Source organism: Saccopteryx leptura, chromosome 3, assembly GCF_036850995.1.
Source record: "Saccopteryx leptura isolate mSacLep1 chromosome 3, mSacLep1_pri_phased_curated, whole genome shotgun sequence".
In the NCBI taxonomy this organism is placed as follows: Eukaryota; Metazoa; Chordata; class Mammalia; order Chiroptera; family Emballonuridae; genus Saccopteryx; species Saccopteryx leptura.
In genome coordinates, this window is record NC_089505.1 from 221,999,859 (window position 1) to 222,023,317 (window position 23,459).

Here is a 23,459-nt window from a genome sequence, read left to right on the forward strand (position 1 = left end):
CTTGCCCCATCATGCAGCCAGGCAGCACATAAATGTCAGAACCAGGGAACAGAGCCAACCTGGCTCCCATGCCTGCAGACTTAAGCACAGAACAGCCTTGCCCTGGCATCCTCCCTCTGGCCACCATCCCTCTGATAAGCAGCACCCGCTGGCTTAGGGGCCCTTCCCTCCTGGGCCTCTAGCCGTTGGTGGAGATGAGCAGCCATCCTCCACAATGCTCCTTGGCTTCCGCTTGCCTTTCCTCTGCCTTCTCTCTACTTGTCCTTTGCCTGTAACCTCTGACTTGGGGCTGACACGTCACCGCCAGCTGTGGCTTGGGTCTCAGATTTCACAAGTCCCTGAGAAAGCTGGAGAGAAACCTTACTCTCAGTTCCCAAGGAACTAGATCACACTAGACTTTTGGTGGGAAACTGGGTTGGTCATGAAAAGAAGGAAAAGTGATTTCGTGGCCTGGCCAAGCCAGGAAGCAGGCCTACCTTTCTCTCGCTCTGTCCTGGGCCTGTGAGCAATGAGTGGTCATGTGGCCTGCTGTCCTGTCGTCTTGCCTGGGCTGAGCCCCGGGAGTCCTGTTGCTCAGCACCTGGCACAGAGGAGAGCTGTTTTAGATGTTGAATGGACACTGAAAAGTCAGGGGACATCAGGGCCCAGGGCTATCACACCCTGTTTTTTACCTTGCTGCAGGCTCAGTCCTTCAGCCCCTGGGAGGACATCTAATGGAAAGAGTCCAGGGTGGCCCAGGGCTGTTGGCTCTGGCAGGAGTGAACAGGACTCATGGAACCGGAGAAAATGAAGAATGGAGGTCAGCGGAGGACCAGTCTGATGAAGCAAGAACCTGCCTCTACCACTGCCCTAACCCCACCAGCAAGAGATCCCTGTCCCCCAACATCCTCCCCCCCAGCCAACCCCTAGCTCTCTCTCCTCACCCAGAATGGCCTCTACACCCAAGGCCCTCTTGGGCCGCAGTACTCCCACCCTCCTTCCTCTCTCTGTCACTAATGTGAGGTTTCTTTGTACACACTAAAGTCTAATTTCACATCAGTGGTTCAGATGACTTCCTGCAATCCCTATCCTGAGTCTCATGCCCAGCATACAGTTTGCTGAATGCTCATCTCGGTCAGTCATGTGACTGGGTCTTAAACCCTGCTGCCCTACAGCAGAGGACTGTTTGTAAATCTCCTAGGAGGTCAGTTGTTCCTGTGGTCCCCCCAAAACCCCCGGAGTAAGTGTTTGGACCCAGTCTGGGACCATGCCCCACTCCCAGCCCCCTGGGGAGGATCCCCAGAGTGGGATAGTGGATCAAAACTGTAATTACACTTAGTTCAGTTTATTGCTGAACTCTCAAATCAACTCCTCAGATTTAGGAGTGTGGGGGGAGGGTGCCACACAGTTCCTGATACTGCTTTTGCTCCCCTCCGCCTTACCTGAAGTGAGTTTTGTGGGTGCTGATCCCTAACAGGATTCTGGATGTCTTTGGCCTGGCCCCCTTGAGAAGCTAGTGGATCTTCCATACCCCCAGGAGACCCCTGTGTGTCCATTTTCTCCCTCTATCCACTCCTCCAACCCTGAGAATCCATTTCTAGTACCTGGCCTCTTCCAACTTTCTGGGTTGGGATAGGATTTTGCAAGGGCCACAGAAATCGGTAGGAAGTAGCAAAGGATGACCCCTGCCCAACTAGCCTGTGAGCACTCCTCAGCTCAGCCCAAGTGTCTACCAATGGAACATCACCATAGTGGGTACTTAAACTTTCTCTGCTGACATGTCCCTCCCCTTGGCTCTTTCAAGCCACAGAGTTCAAGGGAAAGCAGGCTAACTACGAACAAGGCTCCCCCAAATAAAGGATTTTCAGGCCAAGTAGTTCAATATGCAGACCCACAGTGTACCCTATCACTTCCTGGGCCTATTTAAGACACAGCTGCCTCCCTTGCTGGGACCTCAAAATGCTGGGAGCCAGGGGCCATCTATAATTCAGAGAGCTGGCTACTACACAGGACGCCTCCCTGCGTCGCAGACTTTGCCAAGTGAGAGGTGGAAGAAATCTTCCGCCAGGGTGACTTGGATGCCCAGGTGACTTGACTGAGAGTTCTGGTTTCTGTTCCTGGCTGCATCGCAGGCCCCCTTGGCCAGGGCATTCTTGAGGCACCAGGGGCATTAGGTAGGCCTGAGATGCTTGGATTAAAGAGCAGAGGCTCTGGTGAGCCTCCTGTACCTTCCCGCGGGACTGCCTGCTTCTGACACCGCACATCCTGGCAGTTAACCTGCAGCCCTTCAGTTTGCTCTGGAAACCTGGAAATCACCTTTGTAATTTCCCTTCTTTGTTTCACTGCCAAGGGCAGAGAGGGAGTAGGTAGGCCTAGGGGGTTGAACTGGGGCGTTTCCAGATCTCTAAGCTCCCCCTAGGTGGCTCAAAAAAAGGGATGTCATTCAGCAGAGATGTCTGGAGCCCTGCACCCCAGTCCTGGTCCTTGTGCACTACCCCAAACACACTCATCCCCCCGAGAGAAATGGACACCAAGGAGAGAGGAGGTGTTGGTGACGACTCAGTCCCTCCAGAAACCTAGCTGTAACCTGAGCAGAGGTGTGCACTTTGAGGTCACCCAAGGGTGCATGCAATCCCCTGGGATGTTTAATGGGCCCTCTCTGGAACTGACCAGGAGCAGACCAGATCTTCTGAAACTAGTCTGGGTCTAGATAGAGACTCAGCCTCCGCTAGCCCAAGAATTTCACAGTGGCTCTGGTACCTCCACTCTTGCTCTTTCCAGATACGAGCCCCTGGGGAAAGGCTCAGGGATATCCTGATTGAAGCCCCTGGAAAAACAGCATCCGGGGCTGTGATGACGGATGTTTTCCTGTTTCCTTTTGGTGATGGTGGCAGGGAGGGGCTGGGAAGGGAAAGGCTTCCCAGGTGGGTGGCTTTGATAACTCTCCTTCAGGAGGACATAGAAAGGAAGTCTGTTTCCTGTGTCCCCACTGACCTTGGTCCCCAGGACCTCAGAAAGGTCCCTGAAGGGTAGCTGACCCAAGTGTTCTCATTTCCCCCTGCAGGTTGACAGCAGCTCTGGGCTCCCTGGGAAGTAGCCAGGCAGTGCTGACCAGAGAAACCCTGTGTGAAGCCTGGCCCCTCCCATCAGAAAGCTGCCTCAGAAGAGCTGGGGGGTGGGGATAAGGAGCTCGAAAGAGGGTCACTATGGCACAATACCAATGTGTGGGGAGAGAGGAGTCTTGCTTTTCAGGTATGACTCCTGGGCACACCTCTAGGGGCCAGGCTGAGCTGCCAATGGACCCTGAGTAAACCTCAGAGGGCATGCAGTACTGCTTTCTATCTTTCCTTGACTTGGCCACAAGCAGTTGAATAAGTGGGGCAATTAACAGTGTCAGAGCCTGAGGATGAGGAGGGGCACCTTCCATAGAATATGCCAGACAGGCCTCAGGGAGGTGGATGGGTACAGGAGCCTTTTTTTTAGCAGGGGTGTGTGTGTATGATTTTTCTTCTTAATTTAAGCTCCAGAAATCCTCATTTTCAACCAGTTGTGCTTATATTTAAAAAGTATGAAGCCCTGGCCAGATAGCTCGGTTGGTTAGAACGTCGACCCAAAGCACAGAGGTTGCCAGTTTGATCCCCGGTCACAGCACATACAGGAACAGATCAATGTTCCTCTTTCTCCCCCCCCCCTTTCCCTCCCTCCCTTCCTTCTCTGGCTAAAATCAATAAAATAAATAAATAAATAAATAAATATATATATTTTAAAAAGTATGAATCATGAGAAGTAGTCATGCAGGAAACTTGATCCCCTGCCCACCCGCCCATGGAAAAGGCCAATACTGGAAATAAACAGCACCCAGCAGGAAGTGGATGCAGGTGGAAAGGGTGCAGGGAGCTGAGCCTTATTTTGGGGGAGCCTTTCAAAGTAAAGGGCTTTGGCGTCTGTTATCAGAACACAGAAGCCTGCCTTGAGGTATGGAAGGCTGTCCCTGCCAGTGAAACCGAACCACCTTTTGAAACTTTCCACTGGGGCCATTTTGCTGGTGGAGCCAGGAGCTCAAGTCTCTGCCTGGTAACCGTCACACCTAGAGGGTGGGGGTGAGGGGAGGGCTGGAAAGTAAGAAAAATAGCAGGAAATGAAGCATTTGGGGCCTAAAAGTTGTCTGGATCCACTGTGACTTAGAGGAAAGACAGATTGGGAGTCCCAGGGCTTAATTTAATATTCTGACCTTGTTAATATGTATCTATGTAACTTTGGGCAGATCTCTCTGAGGCTCATTTTATCTACAAAATGGGGGGGGGTAACCCTACTTTTACAAAAGTGGTCCGAAGAGTAGAGTGAAAGAAAACATAGTAGAGGCAGGTTGCAAAGTCTACAATACAGAACAAAGGTGAGAAGATCTGCATGTCAGGTCACCAGCACCTAAACAGATGTGACGTTCCTGGGGCCACACACTTCCCCTCCCTCCCTGTCTGCTGAGGCAGAGAGCCTACTGCCCACCCCATGCTAATAGTTATTTGCTGGCTTGCTCACTATCTCCAGTATTTCCAAGGCCACAGCTGTTCTCTGGTGGAACAGAGCAGGGAAATGTGGCTTTGGCGGGTGCCTGAGAATGGGCCTTTATATGCATCAGCAAAGACCCAGTTGTTACTGAATCCAAACCCAGCTGCCTCCCCAGTTATCTCCACTACTTTTCTGGTCTCTGCTCTTCAGATGCCAAGTTTTAACCCAGAACAAAAGCTTCTGTCCGGGCTAATTTATAATCCAGATCTGCTGATGGGGCCCTAAAAGTGTCCCACCCCTGCATGCTGCAATGGCTTTAAAGCAACCAACCAAGCCTCCAGTCCTGTCTCTTCATCTTTGCTCTAGCCCTGGCCAAGTGGTGGCATCTATCTCCCGGTATTGCCCTATCTGGGGTTCCTCTGTCTACCTTCCCAGTTTGGAGGACCAGTTGGCAACGACACCCAGCAGCACCCAAGAGACCAGAGCTACCAGTTACTTCTGGGAGCGGCTGTGGGCGGAGACGGTCAGTTCTGAAGGTGGTAGATCATTTGCAGCGTGGCTGCCCTGAGCCCCTTTCATCTGAGCATCCGGGCTCGTGTCACTTGTTATTCAGCCTACCAGTGGCACCAGGAGGAGTCATTACCTGGGGGTAGGTCCTGCGCGCCCTCGGGGTAGAGGGTGGTCATAGGGCAAGGGCGCCGAGTGGGTCTCTGTGCCAGTAGAGCGAAGCGCAAGCATAGTGTCTCCCTCCGCAGGTAGGGTCTTCCTGGCTGGGGAGGCCTGTGCAGTTTGATTGCCGGGGCCAGGGGGCGTTGAGCCCAAAAGGCAGACCACTCTGGTCTTTCCTGAGAAGCCGGGTTTCCCCTGCACCCCTCTCTCGGACACTCGTCCTGAGGTCCCTTTTGGAGCCCGGCCGCCCAGCTCGGGGTGGGTTTGGGGAGACACTTCGGAAAGACAAGGCCGGGTGAGTCCCCTTACCCCCGACAATGCCCAGAGTCCCTCCCCCACCCCACCTCTCGACGCGGTGGTGCATCCACGACTCCCAGGTGCCCGGCGGTGGGGCAGGGGCAGGCGCAGAGACTGGGGGCCGAAACACAGGGCGTGAAGCGAAGGCCAGGGGGCCACAGACCCCTCCAGGAAGGTCCTTTGGGGCCCGTTCCTGGCCTCGGTTCGAACTCCCCCCTCCCCCGCCTGACGTCAGGGGAGGAGCGGAGGGGCGGCCGTAAGAGAAAGAGCCGGCGCCCGCCGCGGTGGCGCGGAGAGCCGGAGCTAGGGGCGCCGAGCGGAGCCTGGACTAAGGGGCGGTGGCAGAGGCGCGGCAAAGGAGGCGGGCGCGTGGGCGGGGGAGGACCTGGGTCGCAGCTGAACGTGAGGGCGGCGCCCAGGGATTCCAGGCTCAAGGAGAAGGTGAGTGAAGCCAGGGTTGCGCGGGGCCGAAGCCTGGGGCGCCGCTTTGTCCCCCGACTCGGCAGAGTCCGCTTCACGAGCAAGGGACAGGGTTTGGGGGGGCAGGAAAGTAGAGAACAGCTGTCCGTTCGAGATCCTTCCTACGCTGCCTGCGAGGGTGCAGAACGCGGGGCAAGAATGCCCGCTGCCCTAGAGGGTCTTGGAGGCGCGGACTGGTTCAGGGAACGGGGCTAAGAGAAGGGTTCCCTCGTGCTGTCGGGTGCGCGGCTGGGATCCTCCCCAGGCCCCGGCCTCTCCCCAGTTCCCCCACCCCCGACGGAAAGTTTGGGGCGGGCTTGGACCGTGGCCGATGTTGTGGGATCGGATTTCCCCGCCGTGGCCCCCAGCCTGTTCCGCCCGGGAGGCGGAGCGTCCTGTAAAGCCAGCTCCCGAGCTTAGCCTGCCACCTTGTCCCCGCCTGGAGCGCTCAGTCTGCAGCCGCCGTTTGGGGTGGGCAAGGGTGAGGGGCTGCCGCCGGGACTCCGCGCCCTGGCACCCACCTCGGGGCCGCTCGATTTCCTCGCCCTGGGAGGAGCTGGTGGTGGGGGCACCGCTGTGCGGGCACATTCGAGCGCGCCGGGTAGTCCGGCCGGGCTTGGGGTAAGGGGCAGCAGGAGGGCTAGGGAGTGTAGGGGACCGGCAGCGCGAGCGTGTCCCCAGTCTCCCGCCCTGTCCACGCTGGGTCCTGGGCCGACAGGGGGCGTGTGCAGGCCGGGCTCTGCCACACTCCCTGCGCTGCTGCTTTGTTTGCATTCAAATCCCGGAGCTGGGGGGAGGGGTGGGGGCAGGGACAGGGTCTTTGCGGGGACCCTTTGTTTTGGGGTGAGCTGGTCCCCGGCTGTATCTCTGTGCCCAGCCTTAAAGACCTGGAGTGCCGGAAATGAATCCAGATGGCTTGGCCGGGTGGGGGGCGCGATCCCTGAGTGGGAGGGCTCGTCAGACCCAGCGCGGGCCCCCCCCCCCCCCCGCGCGCGGTTTACTGGGAGCCCCCTCGTGCCCCCGCCCGGGCCGTTTCTCCCCTCCCCGCCCTGTCTGAGGGAGCCGCCCGGGGGTCCTGGATCGGACCAGCCCTGCTCCTGTCCCGCCGCCCCCAGCCCGATAGCCAGTGTCCCCCGCAGGCCATTTGAGGAACGGAGGAGGCGCTGGTCACTTCCACGCCCATCCCTTCCACTTCCTGCCTCCCTTCTTGGGCAACAAAGGGCCTCGGGAAGCGGGGCCTCTTCAGCCCCCGGCCTGCTTAAGCCCTTTTGGTGTAGAGCCGGGTTTAGGGCTGCCTGGCTATTGTCTGAGCTGGGGGGAGGGAGAGGCTGGGCAGGACCCCCACGCCTAATGCATCAAGTTCCCCCACCGCCCACCAACCAGATACCCCCTCACCCTGCTAAGGGGTTCACCTCCCAGAACTAGGTCTTGGGCTGGCTGGAGCCCCAGTAGGGTCAAGTTCTGCTTCCAGAGGTTATTTTAAGAAATCATCAAGAATCTGTCAGTCCTGCCTGTGTGGGGGAGGGTTACCCTTTTTATTTTCTTAAAACAACTTCCTTTTGAGGAGAGGGAGTTGGGAAGGGCCTAGAGGCCAGAAGAGTTTTCTTGTAGTGTCCACTACCCCAGCTAATTCAGCTCCTCCCCTTAAGAGAGACCCCATGGTCCTTTGGATGTGTGGGCATTGGGGCCAGGTATGAGGGGACTAGGTTTGTGCTTCAAGAACAGGGGCAAGGAGGTATTGTGGAGCTCCTGAGGAGACCTGATCAGGTCTTCTGTCCTGTCAGTGCCTCCTGCATGCGCCTGTGTGGGCCCCCTTCCGGTCTGTTGCTCTGGCTGTGATTCTGACCCTTTTCTTTTACTCTAGCAGGGCAGCTGGCCTGGAATTTAGAACCTGGTCGTCGTGTGCCATGGCCCCACACTGGGCTGTCTGGCTGCTAGGGTTGTGGGGCCTTTGTATTGGAGCTGAGGTGTGGTGGAACCTGGTGCCCCGGAAGACAGTATCTTCTGGGGGTGAGTGCCTGAAGTTGGAGGAAACAGACGAGTTTGGGTGGAGGGGACAGGAGGGGTTGTTGGGGAAAGACATATGCTAAGAAATTGCCTCTTAGAATGTGCCCACTTTATTCTGCTGTCAGGCTCAAGGCCCACCTATGCATATGACCTAGCTTTCTAAGATGTGTAACTGAGGGCCCCAGCAGCCCCTGTTATGCGAGGGAGAGGGACCATTCTGCATCAGTCTCACAGCCTGAGCCAGCATAAGCATAAAAGCCAAGGGTGCCTCCCCCCTCCAAGTGTTTCTCTCTGCCCCAGGATCCTCTTTATCAACAATAGACCCCCTCTGCTGTCCTGTCTTGCCATCTGGTGGGCCAAGATGGGTGTGTATGTGCCCGTGCTCATGGGGGACAGCAGACCTGATAGCCCTCACTATGGACATACACACATGTACGAAGAGGTGATGTCAGGTGTTTGTATCATCCCTGCCCCCTGGGGACCTGGGATGAGCTCACCTCCCACAGGCTGCACTCAGGTACTAATGAAGCCCTTTTCCAGCCTGGGCCTGGGCCCATCTTTGGCTCCAAAGACTAAGCTGTTTTAGGGGGACCCTGAGGACAGGTCAGCAGCTATTTTGGGAGCCAGTGTAGGGACCCTGTGACTATATGAATGTCCTGTTGCCCTGCATAGTGAATGGCAGCAAGGCTTCTGAGCTCCCAGGCTCTAGCCCCATCTCTGGTCCCAGCCTCCGGTTTCCCCTGCCCTTGTACCAGTAGCCTGGATGTGTTTGAATGGAGTAGAGGGTTCCCTAAGAAAAGCACTATGTCCTGCTCTGCTGGGTTAGGGGCCGGGGTCTGGCTGGACTGTGATATATATATAGGCAGTGGGCTGCTGAGCAAAGGAGGAAGAGGCTGCTGAGGAAGGAAGCTGGGAAGGAAAACTGCCCAGCTCTGCAGCCAGAGGTGCTGCTGACCCAGAGTGAGAGCCATGAGTCTGATGGTTTCCGCTGGCCGGAAACTGTGGCTGAGATATCCTTCCTCCTCACAGCTTAGATTTGCCTCCTCCCAGGCTGGGAAAGGCCAAGCAGACCCGTAGGAGCTATCAGCCAGGTGGCAGTTCAGGAAATGCCCTTTATTGCCAGTCAGGGGGCTGGGCTGCATTGCTTGTTGGGTGATAGCCCTAATGTGGGGAACAAGGACAAGACAAGTGGGCCCGGGAGACCAGTGTATGGAGCAGTGATTTTTTTATTTTTCTTATTTTTTTTTTTCATTTTTTTAAAAAAATATTTTATTTTATTTATTCATTTTTAGAGAGGAGAGAGAGAGGGAGAGAGAGAGACAGAGAGGGAGAGAGAAAGGAGGGGGGAGAAGCTGGAAGCATCAACTCCCATATGTGCCTTGACCAGGCAAGCCCAGGGTTTCAAACCGGCGACCTCAGCATTTCCAGGTCGACGCTTTATCCACTGTGCCACCACAGGTCAGGCCTGGAGCAGTGATTTTTAATCTTTTTCATCTCATGATACACATAAACTAACTACAAAAATTTTATGGTACTCCAAAAAAATATATTTTTTGCAGATCTGATAAAAATAGGTATTATTTTGATTCATTCACACTGGATGGTTATTGTGTTGGCTGTTGTCATTTTTTTATATGGCAGACTAAGGGGAGAGGTCAGTCCCCCAACTAAATAGTCAGGTGTTGCATGTTTTAAAAATTCTCGCGGCACACGGGTTGAAAATTGCTGGTATAGAGGAAGACTGATTGGGGGTGGGGGGCTGGAACCCCAGGAAAGCCCGCCCTACTCACTCCTATCTTGTCCCTGCAGAACTGGCCACAGTGGTGCGGCGGTTCTCCCAAACAGGCATACAGGACTTTCTGACACTGACCCTGACCGAGCAGACTGAGTTCCTGTACGTGGGGGCCCGGGAGGCCCTGTTTGCCTTCAGCGTGGAGGCTCTGGAGCTACAAGGAGTGGTGAGAGGTGGGGGAGTGGGAGGCACACTGGTGGGTGACAGGCAGGACCCCAGGGGTTTCTCTTGGTCAGGCTGCTGCTCAACCCAGCTGGCCCACCCCCACCCCCTCGGGAATCTTGCTGGGTCTGCAAGGCCACGTTTGGCAGTGTGCACAAGGTTGTCTTCCTCTCTGTAGTACTTACTGGGTTCTGCTGTCGTGGGGCCGTTTGGGGCCTATGCTGAACTAAGATCCCAAGGAGTGAGGACCATGTACTGTCACTTAATGTCCCCATGTGGCTGCCACAGGCCATGCTTGGGCACTTACTCTGTACCTGTGATGATGCTTATGTGCCCCCTCCCTGTCCCCAGATCTCATGGGAGGCTCCTGTGGAGAAGAAGACTGAGTGCATCCAGAAAGGGAAAAATAACCAGGTGGGTGCTTGGGACAAACTGAGAACAGGACTCTGCCTCCCTTTGGCTGGGCCTCATGGCTCATGTTCTGCCCAGGGCTCCCTTTGTCCCAGTATGGGGCTGGGTCCTGATCTCAGTGTTTGTGTCCCCATTCTCAGGCCCTCATCTTTTAACTGGATCCATTTTTCTTCCCAGACGGAGTGTCTCAACTTCATCCGCTTTCTACAGCCATACAACGCGTCCCACCTGTACGTGTGTGGTACCTACGCCTTCCAGCCCAAGTGCACCTACATCGTGAGTGCTGTGCTCCCCCTCTGCCCTCCTTGTGTTGCTCTGGATGCCGGGTCGTCTGCATCTCACTCTCTGTTTCTTCCCTGCCCCAGGACATGGTCACCTTCACCTTGGAGCATGGAGCCTTCGAGGATGGAAAGGGGAAGTGCCCCTATGACCCAGCTAAGGGCCACACTGGCCTTCTTGTGGGTGAGTGGCCGGCCCCACTGTAGGCTGGGGTGTTCCCCAGGACTTATTTCTATCCAGGACCATATGGCCTGAGTGTATGTTCACTTCTCTTTGGCCTGGCTGACCTTCTGTCTCCATAGATGGCGAACTGTACTCGGCCACACTCAACAACTTCCTGGGTACAGAGCCCGTTATCCTACGTAACATGGGGCCCCACCACCCCATGAAGACAGAGTACCTGGTCTTCTGGCTCAATGGTGAGCTCCGAGAAGCCCTGAGGAGCTGGTGTGGGGACCAGGGGAGCTTTGGAGGGGGTAAGAACCACTAGAGCCTTGCTAAGCATCCTTCCCTTCCCTTAGAGCCTCATTTTGTCGGCTCTGCCTACGTCCCAGAGAGTGTGGGGAGCTTCACAGGGGACGACGACAAGGTCTACTTCTTCTTCAGTGAGCGGGCGTTGGAGTACAGCTGCTACATGGAGCAGGTGGTGGCCCGTGTGGCCCGAGTCTGCAAGGTACAGAAGTCTGTGGTCGTGATCACACAGAAGTCTGTGGCGGGATCCCTGCTGGCTGGGCCAGGCTTACCACCAATGTCCCCTTGTCATCTGCCAGGGAGACTTGGGGGGTGCACGGACCCTGCAGAGGAAGTGGACCACCTTCCTGAAGGCACAGCTGGTGTGCTCGGCCCCTAATCGTCAGCTCTACCTCAACCAGCTACAGGCACTGCACACTTTGCAGGACACCTCCTGGCACAACACCACCTTCTTTGCAGTTTTTCGGGCACACTGGTAAGCTGACCAGGAATCTTGGGGTGGGAGGAGCAGGTCATTAAGTTAGGGGTGATATAGTGCAGACCTCTGGGTAGGCCCAGCTGGCTAATTTTCTGGAAGTCAAGGAGGGTGTTGGGCATATGCTTCCAGTGGGAGATGGGCCAGTGCCCTGCCCCTGGTGGCACTTGAGCTACCATTACATTGTGCATGTCCATCACCACTTCGTACTGAGCCCTGCCTTCCCCCTGTATGCCCTGAGCTGGAGTAAAGTGGGCACCAAGCCTGACCTTTGAGACCTCTCCCTTACTGTGACAGGGGCGATGTGGACCTGTCAGCAGTTTGCGAGTACCGGTTGGAAGATATCCAGAGGGTATTCGAGGGTCCCTACAAGGAGTACCGTGAGCAGTCCCAGAAGTGGGGCCGCTATACTGACCCAGTACCCAGCCCACGACCAGGCTCGGTGAGTCATCTAGGAAAGGGTGCATTGCTGCCCTCAGCTCTAGTGCCATTCCCATAGGCTGACCGCTCTCCCCCCAACCCCAACCCCCCAGTGCATCAACGACTGGCACCGTCACCATGGCTATACCAGTTCTCTGGAGCTGCCTGACAACACCCTCAACTTCATCAAGAAACACCCGCTGATGGAAGAACAGGTCAGGCCTCACTTGGGCCGACCCCTGCTTGTAAAGAAGAACACCAACTTCACCCACCTGGTGGCTGACCGGGTCATGGGGCTTGATGGAGCCTCCTATACAGTGCTGTTCATTGGCACAGGTAGACACGTGGGCATGTCGGCCTGGCTACTGGAGGCTGGCTAAAGGCCTATGTGCCCTCTTGTTGACATCTGTCCTTCCCCAACCCCCATAGGAGACGGCTGGCTGCTTAAGGCAGTAAGCCTGGGGCCCTGGGTCCACATGATCGAGGAGCTGCAGGTGTTTGACCAGGAGCCCATGAAAAGCCTGGTTCTGTCCCGGAGCAAGGTAATAATCAGGCCTCACCCACAGCTGTTTCTCTACTTTCCCTAGTCTTATGCTTGGCCCATTCAAGTCTGGGAGGCACTCAGGCACACCTTACTTGGCTTAGGGCGAGTTCCAGGAAGTCAGAGTTCTTATGGATCCTGTGCTCCTAGGTCCAGTATATGGCCAGGTCCCTGTGTGGCAGCATTGCCCCCCACAGTCCCAACCCCCATGCCTTCCCACTTCCCTGAGGTGCTGTTGGCATCTTACCCTCTTCTAACCTGTTGCACCCTAACCTTTCTCTTGCTTGCCTTTTACCAACTATTTTGGCTCAAACTGTTCCCAGAACATGAAATAATGGCAGAAAGAAAGTCTGTGGTTGAAGAAACAGGTTGGCAATCACCATGCAAACAGGAAAACACCTTATGCTATGCTGGTACTATTGTGAGGGCTGACGAGCCTTGCAGAAAACATACTTCCTGCACTATTTATACTGCACTGGAGCTGTTGAGTGCGTGTATCTATGTGGGTGATTATAATCATTCCCACAGGGCTGCTGTTCCTTTCTAAAAAGGTCACATCTATAAGGTGCTAGGATGGTATCTGGCTTGTAAGCCCTCTATGGGTTCTTTGGTCCTTAGATTTCTATCCTTAGCTCTCCTTTCTTTCTTTTTTTTTTTTTTTTAAATTTTATTTTTCTGAAGCTGGAAACGGGGAGAGACAGTCAGACAGACTCCCGCATGGGCCCGACCGGGATCCACCTGGCACGCCCACCAGGGGTGACGCTCTGCCCACCAGGGGACGATGCTCTGCCCCTCCGGGGCGTCGCTCTACCGCGACCAGAGCCACTCTAGCGCCTGGGGCAGAGGCCAAGGAGCCATCCCCAGCGCCCGGGCCATCTTTGCTCCAATGGAGCCTTGGCTGCAGGAGGGGAAGAGAGAGACAGAGAGGAAGGAGGGGGGGGGTGTGGAGAAGCAAATGGGCGCGTCGGGAATCGAACCTGGGTCCCCCGCACGCCAGGCCGACGCTCTACCGCTGAGCCAACCGGCCAGGGCCTAGCTCTCCTTTCTTTTGGCTCCTTTTGCTCTGTGCTCCCTCCAGGAGTCCCATCTGTGTCCAGGCTGTGTCTGGGTCTGGCTGACCCTCCTCCTATGCCCACTGCTTCTCTCGCAGAAGCTGGTGTTTGCAGGTTCCCACTCACAGCTGGTTCAGCTGCCCCTGGCTGACTGCATGAAGTATCGTTCCTGTGCAGACTGCATCCTCGCTCGAGACCCCTACTGTGCCTGGAGTGTCAATACCAGCCGCTGTGTGGCTGTCGCTGGCCACTCTAGGTGAGCAGGGCTCTGCTCCTGTTGGGACCAGGAGGGCAGGGCAAGTGGTTGGCACTGGGATGCTGATAGACCCTGCTTTCCCAACCAGGTCCCTGCTGATCCAGCAAGTGACAATCTCAGACACCTCAGGCATATGTAACTTCCGTGGCAGTAAGAAAGGTGAGCTGTCTTTTGTCTTCCTCCAAGTGGTATAGGCCCTGGGCCAGGGCTGGAATGTCTGCACCTCACCTTGGCCCTGGGTTTCCTGCACTAACCCTGCTCCCTCTCCTTTCCCGGCCACTGCAGCCAGGCTCACGCCCAAAAACATCACAGTGGTGGTGGGCACAGATCTGGTGCTGCCCTGCCGCCTGTCTTCCAACCTCGCCCATGCCCGATGGACCTTTGCGGGCCGGGACCTACCTGCAGAACAGCCTGGTTCCTTCCTCTATGATGCTCGACTACAGGCCCTGGTTGTGATGGCCGCCCAGCCTCGCCATGCTGGGGCCTACCACTGCTTTTCGGAGGAGCAGGGGGCACGGCTGGCTGCCGAAGGCTACCTGGTTGCTGTGGTGGCAGGCCCTTCATTGACCCTGGAGGCCCGGGCACCCTTGGAAAACCTGGGGCTGGTGTGGCTGGCAGTGGTGGCCCTGGGGGCCGTGTGCCTGGTGCTGCTGCTGCTCGTTTTGTCATTGCGCCGTCGGCTGCGGGAGGAGCTGGAGAAAGGTGCTAAGGCAGCAGAGAGGACCCTGGTGTACCCTCTGGAGCTTCCCAAGGAGCCCACCAGTCCTCCTTTCCGCCCTGGCCCCGAGACTGATGAGAAACTCTGGGACCCTGTTGGCTACTACTATTCAGATGGCTCTCTCAAGATTGTGCCTGGACACGCCCGGTGCCAGCCTGGGGCTGGGCCCCCTTCCCCGCCTCCTGGCATCCCTGGCCAGCCCCTGCCATCCCCAACTCGGCTTCATCTGGGGGGTGGGCGGAACTCAAATGCCAATGGTTACGTGCGCTTACAGCTAGGCGGAGAGGACCACGGTGAGGGGCTTGGGCACCCTCTGCCTGAGCTGGCAGATGAACTGAGGCGCAAACTACATCAGCGTCAGCCTCTGCCAGACTCCAACCCCGAGGAGTCCTCAGTATGAGGGACGCCCATCACATCAGCGGGGCATTCTGGGAGCCGAGGCTCCTACATTTGCACAGGCACCAGCTACCTCAGGGACATGGCGCGGGCACCTGCTCAACTGGGACAGACCCTGCCAAGCACCTGCTCGCCCATGAGGACCTGCTCTACTCAGCATGGGCACTGCCACTTGGTGTGGCTCACCAAGGCACTAGCCGCCCAGAAGGCGTCTTCCTCCTCTCTGTGAGGGGCTGTGAATCACGGACATGTGGGACCCCAGCAGCCAAAACTTCAAGACAGATTGGAGAAATGGGTGTGTTTGTGTATGTGTGTGTGCGTGCACGTGGGTGTGTTTGTGTGGCACAGTCTTCCTGTTTCTGTGAAGTCTTCCCTTGGCCTGGGGTCCTTCTGGTGAGTAATTGGAGCTATGAAGGGGAAGGGGTTGATCACTTTGTTTTTCTTACCCCCAACTGTCCCCAGGGAGGGGCAGGGATGTACATATGGGGGTGGGCTGGGCTGGGTGCTGCACCCCTGGGGGGAGGGCAGGGCTCTGGGGTGGGCCTAGTCCTGCTCTTAGGGTTGTGAATGTTTTCAGGGTTTGGGGGAGGGAGTGGAGCCTCCTGTGTGTTTGGGGGGAAGGGTGGGAGGGGCCTCCCACTTGGCCCTGGGTTCAGTGGTATTTTATACTTGTCCTGCCTTACAGGACTGGGAGAGGTGTGGGGGGAGGGGAGAGAGGTTGGGCATGCTGTGGATATGCATATCCTCTCCCAGCCCTGGAGGAGGGATCTTAACAGTGTAACTTATTGTGTCTCCACGTATTTATTTGTTGTAAATATTTGAGTATTTTTATATTGACAAATAAAATGGAGAAAATGAAACTTACTGGAATGAGACATGAGCTAAAACTTGGGTGCCAGGAGGCAAGGGTTGAGTCAGGCCAGACCACCCCACCTCCCATAGTTCTGGGGCAGCTGAGCCTTCTGTGGTCCCCATCTGCCTGTGCCCTTCTGGCAGGCAACAGCCCAGACTCCAGTGTTTCCCCACGGTGGTGGCTGTGGGGCTGGGAACCAGACCAGGACCAAGGCCTATTGGGAGCCAGCCTTGGCTTCTGGCCAAAAGGATAAGTCAGGGAGTTGGGAGTCAAAGTAGGAGAGGAACTGACTTCCCAGAACTCTGGGAAGGGGAACTGGGAGTGAGGGTGGAAGGAGGGGAACTTCCTGGAAGCAGTTTAAGGGTGTGTGTACTGGCTGTGAGCCTGGGGCTCCCAACTAAATTAGGGGGAGGAAAGGTTATTTCAGCCTTCTACTCTTCAGGCATGCTTCAGCTTCATGGAACCTAAAACTTGACCCAGGGCCACCTAGCACGCACCAAGCCACTGTCCTATGGAAGGAGTGGTCTCGGCACAATATTTTTAAGAAAGACAAGCCAGCCTGGGTTGTGTAAATTGCCCACGAATAGGCAGTGGAGGTTAAGTGTCCTGTACACGTGACTAGTGTGGTGGTCTGCTGTGGCCAGAGCAGGCTGCAGCCCCAAGTGTCCTGGCTGTAAAAGACCCGCTGGGATCTGCAAAGTATTGACGTGGGAAGCCTGATTCCGGGAACTAGGCGGCCACTGTGGGGTAGGGGGTTCCACACAACTCAAGGCCCTGTCCCTGACCTCGGGCTTTACAGTTGCTCCTGGTGGCACCTGCCTACCACGGGTTTCAAGAAATTAATTTTTTTTAAATGGGCCAGAAGAGCATGAGGAGTTAGGATGTCGTTAAGACCTTTCAAATGGCCATGGTGCGGAAAGTTGGGGGAAGGACCTGGGGGCGGCACCTTCCTTCCCATGGGAGCCTCGGGGACACGAAAGTCCTGGAGGGCTGGCTCCGGCGTGCCACACATAAGAACCCCGCTCCGCGGCCACGACCCCGGCGCCGCTCTTCCCAGGCCGTGGGTCCCGGTCCTTGACGCCGCAGTCTCCGCTGAGCCTCGGGCGCCCCCATACGGTCCTCTAGGGTGAAGCTCGCAGCCCGGGTCCCGCCCCGCCGCCCGATTGGCTCCCGCGCGAGAGGCCAGGCACCTAACTGGTCGGCGGGACCGCGGTCGCCAACTGGTCAGGTCTCGCGGCCGGCCGCGCGCGTGCCCGTCCAACAGCCGGGAGGCTCGGAGGACAGTATGGCTGCTCCCGGGCCGTGCGCCGAGCGGCCCTGCTGTACCCACTCTAGCGCACAGCAGACGCTGGACGAGATGGACTTCGAAAGAGGTGAGGCGGTCGCGGCCCGAGGGCATGGCATGGTCCCGGTCCCAGGTCACCGAGAGCTCGCCCGGGCCTACCTTGAGCTCAGCCACTGGAAACGCCGACCGACCCGACCGGCGTGGGGGGAGGGAGGCGGAGCCCAGCGGGACGTGGGGATTCCGGCCTGCTTGGGTGTCGGAGAGGGGCGGCTGGGGATCTGCGCCGACGAGATGGATGGAGCTGCGGGGCAAGAGGCCGCACTGTGCCGGGACTAAGTTTCTGAGCCGCTCTGTCGGCCCTGTGTGCGCTAGATACTGCCAAGGTGGTCCTCGCGCCGGCCACCCTACCGTGAGGCCTAGAGAAGTAATACCTTTTTTCGCACCTGCCTTTTTTCTTCCACCTCTCCCACCCCCCCCCCCCTTTTTTTTTTTTACAGAAACAGAGAGAGAGTCAGAGAGAGGGATAGATAGGGACTGACCAGACAGGAACGGAGATGAGAAGCATCAATCATTAGTTTTTCGTTGTGGCACTTTTAGTTGTTCATTGATTGCTTTCTCATATGTGCCTTGACTGTGGGGCTACAGCAGACCAAGTAACCCCTTGCTCGAGCCAGCGACCTTGGGTCCAAGCTGGTGAGCTTTGCTCAAACCAAATGAGCCCGCGCTCAAACTGGCAACCTTGGGGTCTCGAACCTGGGTCCTCTTCATCCCAGTCCAACGCTCTATCCATTGCGCCACCGCCTGGTCAGGCTCCCACCACTCCTTTAATAGTGAGAACTAGTAGTTCTCACCTGGGATAATTCTGTCCCATAAGGGGCTTTGACAGTGTCTAGAGACATTTCATTTTGTGCTGCAGGCCTCCAGTAGATAGAGACCAGGGATGCTGCATGCAGCCCACAATGCACAGGACAGCTCCTGATTACAGGGTTATCTGGCCCAAACTCTCAGGTATGCTGTTCTTGAGAAAGAAATATTGCTCTATGCAAAGTAGGGCCCCTTCCCCTCCAGTTTACTGTGATATAGATCACCTTGCTTTCATCAGAGCAGATTTTACAATCCGATACTACAGGCACACCTTGGAGATACTGCAAGTTTGATTCCAGACCACTGTAAAAAGGGAGTATCTCAATAAAGCAGGTTGAAATATTTTTGCTGATGGAGGGTCTTGCTTTCAATTTGTAAAATACACGTCTGTGAAGTACAGCACAAGGTGTGCCTGTGTTTTTTGCTCATTATCTATTTTGCACACATGGAAAAAGTCTTTATCCTTTTTTTTTTTTTTTTTGGTATTTTTTTTTTTAAATAAGAAGCTGATAAGAGAGACAGACTCCCACATGCGTCCGACCGGGATCCACCCGGCATGCCCACCAGGGGGCGTTGCTTCATTGCAACCACAGCCATTCTAGAGCCTGAGGCAGAGGCCATGGAACCATCCTCAGCGCCTGGGCCAATTTTGCTCCAGTGGAGCCTTGGCTGCAGGAAGGGAAGAGAGAGACAGAGAGAAAGTAGAGGGGGAAGGGTGGAGAAGCAGATGGGTGCTTCTCCTGTGTGCCCTGACTGGGAATCGAACCCCGGACTTTCACATACCCAGCTGACACTACTGCTGAGCTAGCTGGCCATGGCTTATATTTTTTTGTTTTTTTCATTTTCCCCTTCACATCTTCTTTCTGGGTTCATTTTTCTTTTTCCTGAAGTTATATCCTTTAATAGTTTTTTCAGTGAGCATGCTCCCTTACACACACATGAGGGGTAGCTTAGCTGGTATGAAATTCTAGGTTGACAGTTCTTTTTTTCCCCTCAATCCTTTAGAAATATACTTTTGTCTTCTTGTACCTGCTGCTGCTGTTAAGAAATCTGATTGCATATGGAAGTCCTGGGCTCAATTCCTGGTCAGGGCACACAGGAGAAGAGACCATTTGTTTCTCTCCCCTTCCCTTCTCTCTCTTTCTGCCCCCCCCCTTTCTCTTTGTTCCTCTCCCCTCATTGCAGCCATGGCTCAAATGATTCAAGCATATCCCCCAGGTACTGAGGATGGCTCCATGGAGCCTCCACCTCAGGCACTAAAAATAGGTTGGTTGGGAGCAGCCTCAGATAAGCAGAGCATTGGTCCCAGATGAGGTCCCCCAACGGTAGGGGCGCATGTGGGAGTCTGCCTCTGTATCTCCCTACTCTTGTTAAAAATAAAAAAAACAAAACCTTAAAACCTTAAAAAAAAAAAAAGAGAATCTGCTGATAATCTGTTTGTAATTCTTTTTCTTATTTATTTTTTTATTTTTACTATTATTTTTTTACAGAGACAGAGAGTCAGAGAGAGGAATAGACAGGGACAGACAGGAACGGATAGAGATGAGAAGCATCAATCATCAGTTTTTCGCGGTGACACCTTAGTTGTTCATTGATTGCTTTCTCATATGTGCCTTGACTGGGGGGCTACAGCAGACCAAGTAACCCCTTGCTCCAGCCAGCAACCTTGGGTCCAAGCTGGTGAGCCTTGCTCAAACCAGATGAGCCCGCGCTGAAGCTGGCGACCTGGGGGGTCTCGAACCTGGGTCCTCCACATCCCAGTCTGACGCTCTATCCACTGCACCATCGCCTGGTCTGGCTGTTTGTAATTCTTAAGTGAGTGAAGATTTTTTTTCTTTTTTGTAACTTTTTTTTTCCTTGATGTTCAATCACCATGCCAAATTTGTTTTTATTAATCCTCCTTGGGATTTTTTTTTTTTTTTAAGATTTTATTTATTGATTTTGTAAAAAGAAGAGAGCGGGGCAAGAAGTATCAACTCATAGTTGCTTTACTTTAAGTTGTTCATTGCTTGCTTGTTGTATGTGCCTTGACCAGGCAAGCCCAGGGATTCAAACCCGTGACCTCAGCTTTCCAGTTCAAACTCTATCCACTGCAGCACCACAGGCCCAACCCTCCTTGGGGTTTAATGTGATTTTTCATCTGAGAATTTGTTTTTTTTCTTTACTAAAGAATAATTCTCTTAAAACATTACCTCTTTTTATTTTTGAAACCAATATTAGATATGTTTTGGTACATTGTGACTTCTATGTTTCTTTATTTCTGTAATATTTTTCTCTATACTATTCTGCATTCTGGGTGATTTACAAATTATTAATTCTCTCTTCAACTGGGTCTGCAGTACTGTTGAATCATCTATTATTGTTGTTTTATTTTAGTGATTCTTCATTTTAATTTATTGACTTTTGTGTCAGGCAAGCTCATCTTTCGGCCTATCTAGCTTGAGTGTGGAGTTGCTGGCTTGCATGTGGGATCATAGACATGACCCCATGGTCACTGGCTTGGTCTCAAATGTTACTGGCTTGAAGCCCAAGGTCGCTGGCTTGAGCAAGGCATCACAAGCTCAGTTGGAGCCCCTAGTCAAGGCACATATGAAAAAGCAATCAATGAACAACTAAAGTGCCACAAGTTGATGCTTATGTCTCTCCCTTCCTGTCAATCTGTGTGTTCCCCCCCATCCTCCTCTCGCCCCCCCCCCCAAATAATGTCTTAAATTGCACTATTATGGCTAGTTTTTGGAGCACGCATTCTCTCTCTCTCTCTCTCCCTTTTTTAAATTTTAGAGAAAGGGTGAAAGACAGAAATATCGATCTCTTCCTATATGTGCCCTGACCAAATATCAAACCCACAACCTTTGCGTATCAGAACAACACTAGACAATTGAGCTGTCTGACCAAGGCTATATTTTCTCATTTTGCTGAATGTCTTGCTTGGCAATGGATCTGTTCATGTTTACCAGCTTCTAATCTTGAGCTCACTGTGGGTGGGGGGTGAGGTCCTCTTTTGTAGGAGAACCCCATACATACCTTTGCTGGCTAATGGAAGCATCCTTATGGGGTATATATTTTTGTGTTTTTAAGGTTTTTATTTATTGATTTTAGAGAGAGGAGAGAGAAAAAGGGGGTGAGGAGTAGAAAGCATCAACTTGTAGTGTTTGCTTCTCATATTTGCCTTGACCAGACAGGCCCGGGGTAATGAACCGTCAATCTCAGCATTCCAGGTTCATCTACTGTGCCACCACAGATCAGGCTGTGGGGCGTTTTTAAAAGTTGCCTCTGGGCCCTGGCCGGTTGGCTCAGTAGTAGAGCGTTGGCCTGGCGTGCAGGAGTCCCGGAGCCAGGGCACACAGGAGAAGCGCCCATCTGCTTCTCCACCCCTCCCCCTCTCCTTCCTCTCTGTCTCTCTCTTCCCTTCCCGTAGCCAAGGCTTCATTGGAGCAAGGTTGGCCCGGGCGCTGGGGATGGCTCCATGGCCTCTGCCTCAGGCACTAGAATAGCCCTGGTTGCAACAGAGCGACGGCCCAGATGGGCAGAGCATTGCTCCCTGGTGGGCATGCCTGGTGGATCCCAGTCGGGTGCATGCGGGAGTCTGTCTGACTGCCTCCCTGTTTCTAACTTAAGAAAAATACAAAGAGAAAAAAAGTTGCCTCTGTAACCCTAGGCTTGCCTGGTCAAGGCACATATGGGAGTTGATTCTTCCTGCCCCTTCTCCCTCTCTCTCCTCTCTAAAATGAATAAATAAGTAAAAGTTACCTCTGCCTGGCCTGTATAGGGTTCAATTGTCTGGATTAGTTTTATGAGAGTCTTAGTTTGGGGCTTTGCTCTCTAATGGTAATGTGGGTAGAAATAAGTCCCACACCTCTAAATTGTATAGGTCAGGGCATCTAATTTTTGAGATTTCTTCTGCCTTTGCTGTCTTCTAACATCTATTCAAATGGTTAGATTTCTGTTCAAATTTCCTTTAGATTTCTGTTCAAGTGCCAGCTTATCAGAGATGCCATCCCACCACCTATACCCCTTCTCTTCCTTTTTTTTTTTTTTTTTTTTAATTTTTCTGAATTTGGAAACAGGGAGGCAGTCAGACTCCTGCATGCGCTCGACCGGGATCCACCCGGCATGCCCACCAGGGGGCGATGCTCTGCCCATCTGGGGCATTGCTCTGTTGCAACCAGAGCCATTCTAGCGCCTGAGGCAGAGGCCACAGAGCCATCCTCAGCGCCCGGGCCAACTTTGCTCCAATGGAGCCTTGGCTGCGGGAGGGGAAGAGAGAGAGAGGAAGGAGAGGGGGAGGGGTGGAGAAGCAGATGGGCGCTTCTCCTGTGTGCCCTGGCCGGGAATCGAACCTGGGACTCCTGCACGCCAGGTCAACGCTCTACCACTGAGCCAACTGGCCAGAGCCCTTATTTTTCTTCATAGCACTTAGTACCACCTGACTTATTTCATAAATATGTATTTTTCCTTGTCTCTCTCCTTTAAATAGAATATAAGCTCCAGAAGACCCAAATTTGGGGGAGGGGTCTTTTACTCTCAGCTGACTTACTATCCAGAATAGCGCCAGGCGCATAGTAGGTAGAATGCATGAAGGGCTTGGGTTTGTTTCCTGCTGTATACTCACAGCAGGAGAGTGGATAGTTTTCAGTCCAGTTCATACATGAGGTTCTTCCTTCTGGCTTTGTGCACAGAGTATCGTCTAGTTCCCTGCCACACATGTGGGCTGCAGCATTTGCTTCAGACTATGCTCCGGCATTGGAGCAAAAGCCCCTGAAGTGTGTATCTCATTCTGAGGACTCTTTGGATCCTACAGATGCATTGATTGCTCACCACTTTGGCTGTGGTCTTCACCTTGTTCTGGCATCTGGTGGTGTCCTTTTTGTGCTTTCGAATTTGACTATATATTCAAACATTTTAAACATTGCTCAACATTTGTGTACTTGAGGTGGGGAGAAGCGGTTTCTATGTCTGCCCAATTCTCCTGCCCTCATCAGACAAGTCTGTGGGTCCCAGCACCTAGGACAATCCTTGGCACAGAGGAGGTGCTCAGTTAATATTTGTTGAATGAATATTAACAAAACATCCATTTCTCACCAATTTTATGGTTGAGAAAATGGAGGCTAAGGGCTAAAGGAAACATTAGATCCTCGGCATCATTCAGTACTTTGGTTGTCTTTCCACAGGAATCTGGTCAGCAGCCTTGAATGGAGACCTGGGCCGAGTGAAGTATTTAATCCAGAAGGAAACGGACCCTAGTCAGCCCGACTTGGCCGGCTACACAGCTCTGGTGAGCTGGGAGGAACTTGGAATCCCCTGTTCTCTGAGCAGGATCGAGGTTTACCTTTGTCTTCTCCCTCCCTTTTTTCTTATTGATTGATTGATTGATTGATTGTCTGACAGAGAGGGACCGACAGACAGTAAGGGAGAGAGATGAGAAGCATCAATTCTTCGTTGCAGCACCTTTACTGTTCATTGATTGCTTTCTCATATGTGCCTTGACGGGGTGGGGGTGCTACAGCAGAGCAAGTAACCTCTTGCTCAAGCCAGCGACCTTAGGCTCAAGTTGGTGAGCCTTGCTC

At 54.0% G+C, this 23,459-nt stretch overlaps 4 protein-coding genes across 11 annotated transcripts in view; 3 read left to right on the forward strand and 1 right to left on the reverse strand.

Moving 5' to 3' along the window:
* FAM178B (family with sequence similarity 178 member B) overlaps window positions 1-804 on the forward strand; it is a 106,021-nt gene extending 105,217 nt beyond the window's left edge. For both annotated transcript variants that reach the window (XM_066377664.1, XM_066377665.1), the window contains one exon: window positions 682-804. In XM_066377664.1, the coding sequence (XP_066233761.1) occupies window positions 682-714 (33 nt within the window). In that variant the 3' untranslated portion in view covers window positions 715-804. The remainder of the gene's footprint in view (window positions 1-681) is intronic.
* The window catches only part of FER1L5 (fer-1 like family member 5), a 283,372-nt gene that overhangs the window by 31,975 nt on the left and 227,938 nt on the right, over window positions 1-23,459 (reverse strand). The gene's annotated exons all lie outside the window — the stretch shown is intronic.
* Window positions 5,311-15,750, forward strand: SEMA4C (semaphorin 4C). 6 transcript variants are annotated; one of them, XM_066377660.1, is made up of 15 exons: window positions 5,311-5,449; window positions 7,775-7,920; window positions 9,727-9,875; window positions 10,223-10,285; window positions 10,460-10,558; window positions 10,648-10,744; window positions 10,864-10,980; window positions 11,083-11,234; window positions 11,332-11,507; window positions 11,805-11,949; window positions 12,041-12,263; window positions 12,357-12,469; window positions 13,619-13,776; window positions 13,865-13,935; window positions 14,062-15,750. In XM_066377660.1, exons 2-15 carry the CDS (start codon window positions 7,818-7,820, stop codon window positions 14,892-14,894), a joined length of 2,499 nt encoding a protein of 832 aa, XP_066233757.1. In that variant the 5' UTR covers window positions 5,311-5,449; window positions 7,775-7,817; the 3' UTR covers window positions 14,895-15,750. The 6 variants fall into 6 exon arrangements, with proteins under 6 accessions (XP_066233757.1, XP_066233753.1, XP_066233756.1 ...); XM_066377656.1 differs by lacking the exon at window positions 5,311-5,449 and adding an exon at window positions 5,755-5,892; XM_066377659.1 differs by lacking the exon at window positions 5,311-5,449 and adding an exon at window positions 5,760-5,892 and having other exon boundaries at window positions 7,778-7,920.
* Window positions 16,980-23,459, forward strand: part of ANKRD39 (ankyrin repeat domain 39) — a 30,233-nt gene continuing 23,753 nt past the window's right edge. For both annotated transcript variants that reach the window (XM_066377636.1, XM_066377635.1), the window contains exons 1-2: window positions 16,980-17,116; window positions 23,064-23,167. In XM_066377636.1, coding sequence (XP_066233733.1) covers window positions 17,029-17,116; window positions 23,064-23,167 — 192 coding nt within the window. In that variant the 5' untranslated portion in view covers window positions 16,980-17,028. The remainder of the gene's footprint in view (window positions 17,117-23,063; window positions 23,168-23,459) is intronic.

Bases quoted from the DNA above. Each gene is read 5' to 3' on its own strand.
- SEMA4C (XM_066377660.1), top strand. From the start codon at position 7,818: ATGGCCCCACACTGGGCTGTCTGGCTGCTAGGGTTGTGGGGCCTTTGT. The intron at 10,745-10,863 runs GTGAGTGGCCGG...CTGTCTCCATAG, and splicing joins CCACACTGGCCTTCTTGTGG to ATGGCGAACTGTACTCGGCC. The intron at 11,950-12,040 runs GTGAGTCATCTA...CCAACCCCCCAG, and splicing joins CCAGCCCACGACCAGGCTCG to TGCATCAACGACTGGCACCG.